This window comes from Hemitrygon akajei, chromosome 7 (genome assembly GCF_048418815.1).
Source record: "Hemitrygon akajei chromosome 7, sHemAka1.3, whole genome shotgun sequence".
Lineage (NCBI taxonomy): Eukaryota > Metazoa > Chordata > Chondrichthyes > Myliobatiformes > Dasyatidae > Hemitrygon > Hemitrygon akajei.
This window is the reverse complement of record NC_133130.1, coordinates 177,664,613-177,672,124: the sequence shown is the minus strand read 5'-3', so window position 1 is coordinate 177,672,124 and position 7,512 is coordinate 177,664,613. Positions and strand designations below refer to the sequence as shown.

General features: G+C 38.4%; 1 protein-coding gene across 3 annotated transcripts in view; it reads right to left on the bottom strand.

The window, feature by feature from the left end:
- ak8 (adenylate kinase 8) overlaps positions 1 to 7,512 on the bottom strand; it is a 146,020-nt gene continuing 138,508 nt past the window's right edge. For all 3 annotated transcript variants that reach the window (XM_073052695.1, XM_073052696.1, XM_073052697.1), the window contains one exon: positions 1 to 344. In XM_073052695.1, the coding sequence (XP_072908796.1) occupies positions 98 to 344 (247 nt within the window). In that variant the 3' untranslated portion in view covers positions 1 to 97. The remainder of the gene's footprint in view (positions 345 to 7,512) is intronic.

Below are 7,512 nucleotides of genomic sequence, written 5' to 3'. Positions count from 1 at the left end.
TTGGGGTAAGTTGTTTTATTGTTCAGTAAATGACTTACAGTGAAATTTAATAATAATGACTACAAACTGAAGTAAAGGTATTGGAGAAACCGTCTTATCAAATAAAGACATTTGTTTGCTTAGGCAAAGGTTTGATGATACAGCTCTCAATGTATTCAAATACTGTGTGAGGGTCCTGGTCTGCATTCACACGAATTACAGGCTTGTAGAATTGCTCCAACTCAGAGATATTGGCATGATACACTTCCAGTGCTTTCTGCACGTTTTCCTCAAAATCCTTAGGATTTACTTTGCAGCGACCATAAACTTCACTATTTGGTGCTGGTTTGTAGATGGAATGATATCTGAAAAACAAGTTTGCAGAAGATTGATTTCACAGAACTTCGTTCTCTTAGTTTCATAAATTACTAACATTACAATGTGCAGTAATTGTGGCTGCAAAGTTTATTATGAATATTTTTAAAATCTGCTCCCTATCAGAATTTAGTAAAATATGTTTTTAATCTAATGCATTTGGAATACGTTCTCAGAACACAGATTTCCATAAATATCTTTCCTGCAGAAATCTGAAAATGTAGTTACTGAGTAGTTTCCAGACAAAGAGAAAAATCTATCATCATTCTGGATAACATTATGAAAAGTGTTGAAAATATCAAATGCTGCCATGATACAGAGAATTCATTTGGGATAAATCTTAATGTTATCCTACAATATTCAAACAACTTTGAAGATATTAAAATTATGCATAGCACATTAAGGATAATAATCAGATATATTGCAAATATTTACACTCAAGCATGTGACCACAATTTAAATACTTGTAATGACTAATTAAATTTGATGCAATAAATATCATAAGTTCTTGAGCATCATGGTGAGCTGTATCATAGTAAGTAGAACTAGGCTGATTAGTTAATGTATATTATTGTTTTCTTAACTATATTTGACAAAAAATTAGTGTCCCTCTAAATAATTTATCAGGTGGTGTAATTGGAGTTGGTTTAATTAAACATAAAGATAAATCAAACCTAAAGAAAAAGCATAATGGATGTCACAGCGAGCTCATTGCCAGTAGATATTGCAATTAGAATGTGCACATTAATTGATGAATTTGAAATACTTTATTTTGCATTGAATATTTAGCCAATTAAGAAACACTGCAGAAGCTTACTGAACAGTTGAAACTATGAGAAAACTCAGAGTACCATTGTCCTTATCTCCCATTGCACTCATGCTGCTGAATATTCAAACTGGGAAATACATTAATGTGATGGAAAGTAGGGGTTAAAAAAAGGATCTAGTGCTTTCCCGGCATATATGACAAATAAGCTCTTTTTGGGTACAGGTATCAATTACAACCGACGTTTCGACGACAAACTCTGCCACCTTCATCAAGGGTGATGCCTGGGTACGTCTGGTCCGGTAGTATTTACACCCCTGTAGGGGTTATTGGGAATATTTACAATCCAATCTACTGAAAAGCTCACAAGCAGGGATTTGTGGGGATTTAGCTCAACTGAATAAAATAATGGTAAATATAATTTATTTTATTTCCCTCGTTTCACATACTAATTAAACCTTTTATATTGTAAGTATTGATATCCTGCAATAGAATAATTTATTTATACAAAATGTAAAAACATCCATCTTTGAATAGAAAACAAGTCCAAGGAACCAGTGAACCAAGTTGCCTTTATGCCAGTAAGAGTCACAGAATCATAAAGAGGTACATTACAGAAACAGCCCTTCAGCCCATCTAGTCCATGCAAAAACCATTTAGACTGCCTATTCCCACCAACCTGCACCAGGACTGTAGCCCTCCATGTAGTTATCCGAACTTTTCATTGAAATCGAGCTTGCATGTGCCAATTATGCTGGCAGCTCATTCCACACTCTCTATGACCCTCTGAGTGAAGAAGTTTCCCCTCATGTTCCCCTTAAGCTCCTCACTTTTCACCTTTAACCCATGACCTCATTGTAGTCCCACCCAATCTCAGTGGAAAATACCTGCTTGCATTTACCCTATCTATAACCTTCATAACTCTGTATACCTCTATCAAATCTCCTCTCAACCTTCTACATTCTAAAGAATAGTCTTAACGTATTCAATCTTTCTTTATAACTCAGTTCCTTCAGAACTGACAACAACCTTGTAAATTTTCTCTCCATTCTTTCAACCTTGTTTACAGCTTTCCTGTGGGTAGGTGACCAAAACTTCACACAATACTCAAAATTAGGCCTCACCAATGTCTTATACAACTTCAACATAACATCCCATCTCCTGTATGCAATACATTGATTTACGAAAGCCAATGCACCAAAAGCTTTCTTTACGACTCTATCTACCTGTGATGCCACTTTCAATAAATTACGTACCTGTTTTCCCAGATCCCTTTGGCTCTTCAGTGCCCTACTGTTCACTGTGTTAGACCTGCCCCGGTTGGTCCTACCAAAGTGCAAAACCTTGCACTTGTGGGCATTAAATTCCATCTGCCATTTTGCAGCTCATTTTTCCAGCTGCTGCAGATCCCTCTGCAAGCCATGAGAGCCTTCCTCATTGTCCACTGCACCCCCAATCTTGGTGTCACCAGCAAATTTGCTGATCGAGTTACCCACATTATCACCCAGGTCATTGATCTAGATGACAAACAGCAAAGGACCAACACCAATCTGTGTGGCACACTGACAGTCACAGGCCTCCAGTCAGAGAGGCAACCCTCTGCTATCATTCTCTGGCTTCTCCCACAAAGCCAATGTTTAATCCAATTTACTACCTCATCCTGAATGCCAAGCAACTGAGCCTTCTTGACCAGCCTCCCATGTGGAACCTTGTCAAATGCCTTACTAAAGTCCATGTAGACAACATCCATTGCCTCATCTTCATTCACTTTCCTGGTAACTTGCTCAAAACACTATTTAAAATCGGTTAAATATTATCTATCATGCATGAAGCTATGCTGACTATCCTTAATCAGTTCATGTTTATCCAAAAACTTATTTCTCCAGTCCCTTAGAATATATTACACTAACTTTCCCACAACGGATGTCAGGCTTACCAGACTATAATTTCCTGGTTTCTATTTAGAGACCTTTGTAAACAGTGGAACAACACTGGTTAACCTCCACTCCTCTGGTACCTCTCCTGTCACTAATGATGTTTTAAATATCTCTGCTAGCCCCCCGGCAATTTCTACACTTACCTCCTGTAGGGTCCAAGGGAACATCTTGTCAGGCTCTGGGGATTTATCCACCATGATTACCTTAGGGTAGGAAACACCACCTCCTCTGTAATCTGTACAGGATTCATGAAGTTGACACCACTTTGCCTCACTTCTATAGACTATATCCATCTCCCAAATAAATAAAGATGCAAAGAATGCATTTAAAATCTCCTCCATCTGTTTTGGCTCCACACATGGATTACAAATCTGGTCTTTCAGAGAACCAATTTTGTCCCTTGCAATCTTTTTGCTCATAATGTATCTGTAGAATCCCTTAAGATTCTCCTTCACCTTGTCCACTAGAGCAACCCCATGCCTTTTTTTAGCCTTCCTGATTTCTTTCTTAAGTGTTCTCTTGCATTTCTCCATAAGTACCTCATTCGTTTCTTCTTGTCTATACCTGCATGCACCTCCTTTTTTTCTAAACCAGGGCCTCAATATCTCTTGGCAATCAAAGTTCCCTACAATTGTTAACTTTGCCTTTTATTCTGATAGGCACATAGACGCTTTGTACTCTCAAAATTTCATTTCTAAAGGCCTCCCACTTTCCAAGTACACCTTTACTAGAAAAGAGTCGGTCCCAATCCACACTTTTCTAATCATTTCTGGAACCATCAAAATTGGCCTTTCTCCAATTTAGAATCTCAACCCACGGATCTAACCTATCTTTTTGTATATTTACTTTGAAACTAATGGCATTGTGGTCACTGGATGCAAAGCGTTCTCCTATACAAGCTTCTGTCACCTGCCCTGTCTCATTCCCTATTAGCAAATCCAGTATCACATGCTCTCTTGTTGGGACTTCTACGAACTTGGAAACTTTCCTGAACACATTTGACAAACTCTATCCTACCTAGTCCTTTTACAGTATGGGATTCCCAGTCAATACTCTAGGTATGAGCGATAGTGGAATATTTACATAGAAACATCCATGCCTGAACAAACTGATATGTCTGATTTTGGAAAAAAGGTACAGTAATATAGTAGAAATAATATATCTGGATTTCCGAATGTCTTTTAACATACCATGTTATCAGGGTGTAGGTGGCAAAAGGGATAGCAAACTGGCTACTGAATGGAAAATTGAGATTACTGGTCATTGACAAATGGTGTAAAGTTATTTTACATATTGTTTGATGCAGGGATCAGATCACATTCTCTATTTGCATAAATAATTTGACCATGATCAGAAGCACAATTTCTGATTTAACTGGTTTTGCTAAACTGAGGAGGTGGGAGTAGATTCCTGCAGTAGATCATCAACATAAGAGATTCTACAGATGCTGGAAATCCAGAGCAACACACACAAAATGCTGGAAGAACTCATCTAATGAAGGGTTTTGGCCCCATATGTGAACTGTTTGCTCCTCTCCATAGATGCTGATTCCTGCTGTAAGACTGTGACAAAGTACAAAATTGGTAATAATATTACGATGGATTTATAATTGGCAGTAGTACATTTTGGTTGGGAAGCAAGAAAAGCAACATTCATAGAACAGAACAGTGTTAAGGAGTTAGGAACAAAAAATTCTGAGAATACACTGGTCCTTAAGAGCAGCAACACAGCATGATAAACTGAAATTAAATAATACTTTGTTTTCATTTTGAATAAAAAGCAGAAAGATTAAACTTTTATTAAACATTGATCGGAAAACAAGTGCTTGGTTTTGGTCTCTACATCACAACAAGAGTTACTGAAATGCAAAAAGAGATTTAGAGAGTGAAAAGCAGAACTTCTCAACTATGAAGAAGTCTGACCATGTTGAGACTCATTTCTCTAGACGGGAATATTGAGTGATATTTAGAAAATAGCCTTTAAGGATTTTATAAGGTATACTTAAGAGACATGCAGCTAAGGAAAGGACTGTAAGACTAAGTCCATCATAGGGGCTGCACTTGGAGTATTGTGTTCAGTTTTGGTTATCCTGCTGTAAGAAATCTGCCATTAAGCTGGAAAGGCTGCAGAAAGGAAGTATGAAGATACTGTTAGGACCCCAGGAAATAGGTTATAGGAAGAGGTTAGGCAGGCTAGGATTTCATTCCTTGGAGCATAAGATACTCTGAGGTGACCTTATAGAGTTGTACTGTATAAAGTATTGAAGGGCACAGATAATGTGAATGCATGGTTAGGAAATCAAGAATTAGAGGACATAGGTTTAAGGTGAGAGGGATAAGATGTAATTGGAACCTGGGGGGCAACTTTTCCTCACAGTGATTGGAGTGTGCATGGAACGAGATGCCAGAGAAAATAGTTAAGCAGAAATGGACATCTTAGCGGGCATGGATGAGTTGGGTGAAGGGTCTGTTTCCATACCTTACAAGTCTATGACTCTCTTGTGATTGCACCTTTCTTATTTTTGAGAAATTTTTGCCAGATGATCCCCTTTAAGATCATATACCTAATGCAGCAAGGACATTCTCCCTAATCAGTGATGTAACTCACTTCACACCTAAAACATCCATAGCATAGAATATTGAGCAGTCAATTCTACCCTTACCTCAAACAATCCCTGCAAAGGCCACAATAGCATAGTTAGGTGTATGAGTACACGTTAAAATAGATGCACTGCAAACTGCTGGATTCAGCTTACTTTCCTCAACCTTTACCTTGTTCTCAACCTCTCCACCTGCTGACCTGTGGACCAGCGCCGAACTAGTATGAACTCTCCTGGGTAGCACTAAGGCACTTTGGAAACGTCCTCACAAGAGTAACTTAAGAAGCATAGCAGACACTTCATGCACAGCAAGTTACCACAGAGAGCATCAAGCTAATGACTGTGCAGTCTGCTTTAGTATTACTGGGAAACTTGCTTGTGCAGGTTGTGAATGGACACCCTGTTCACATGAATGAGCTTTTGGGAGACCGGTGTTCTGGATGGGATAGATTTACCATCAGACTCCTGAACCAGTGTGGATAACTTCACTCATCACAATTCTGAACTAGTTCCACAATCTGCAGAATTACTTTCATGGGCTCTACAACTCATGTTCTCAGTATAATTATGTATTTTTTATTAGCACAATTTGTCTTCCTTTGTATTTTGGCTGTTTGTCAGTCTTTGTTTATGTCTAGTTTTTCATAAATTCTATTGTATCTACTTTTCTGTAAATGCCTGTAAGAAAATGAATCTCTAGTTAGTATATAGTAACATATACATACTTTGATAATAATTTACTTTGACTTTGACATTGCTGTGGGACTACAGGCATCTTCTGAGGGAAGGTATGGACATTCTCCTGTGCATTCTTTTTTCACAGCCACCCCTCCATACACACTCCCTCACTGACCTACAGCAATCAGGGGCTGGGTCCAATGAGCAGACTCACCCACTCAGTGTGTCAGTGTCTTTATGTCTGCTTGCTCTCTCATCACTGCTCTTCTTGTGATCCTCTCCCACACAGTTTCAGATCATTTTTGACTTCTGAAAAACTCAGGTTATGAACAGTTCTTAGGAACAGATATTGTTGTAACCTGAAGACTGCCTGTGACCAGCTTTGTGTGGGAATGAAATCTAATGTGGTACAGTGAGGTCAAAACATGTTTGCGGAAATGGACAGATCCCAATGTTAAAGCTATTTTTTTCTTTTTTTTGGTTTCGGATATTAACTACAAGCAATCTCCCTGACATCTTCCACTGAAGTTGCTTGGCAAATGATTTGAGGTGTCAATTCCTCCTACAAAGTGTAAATAGTCCTTGCCCACAGTGGTGTGTGTGAGAGAAAGAAATGAGAGTGTGGGAGATTATAACCAAAGATATCCTGTTCTCTATACACTGATGAGACAAAACAGTATACCAACATTAAAAACAAAGGAGAAGGCTGTATTGTTGAACTGTACCTGCTAAAAATTATATTCATGATACACATCAGTAGATTGCAATGGCATTTCATTCACTCAGTGGCCACAATATTAGATACCTCCTGTAACTAATAACGTGGCCATTGAGTGTAGGTTTGTGGTCTTTTGCTGCTGTAGCCCATTCATTTTCAAGTTCAACATGTTGTGCTTTTACAGATGCTCTTCTGCACACCACTGTTGCAACGTGTGATTATCTGATTTACTATCACTTTCATGTCAGCTTGAACAAGTCTGCTATTCTCCTCTGATCTCTCTCATTAATGAGGTGTTTTTGCCCACAGAACTGTCACTCAGAATGTTTTTTTTTGTTTTCCGCATCATTCTTTGTAAACTCTAGAGACTGTTGTGCATTAAAATCCCAGTATTTTAGCAGTTTCTGAGATACTCAAACCATCCCATCAGGCACCACAGTTAAAGTCACTTAGATCACTT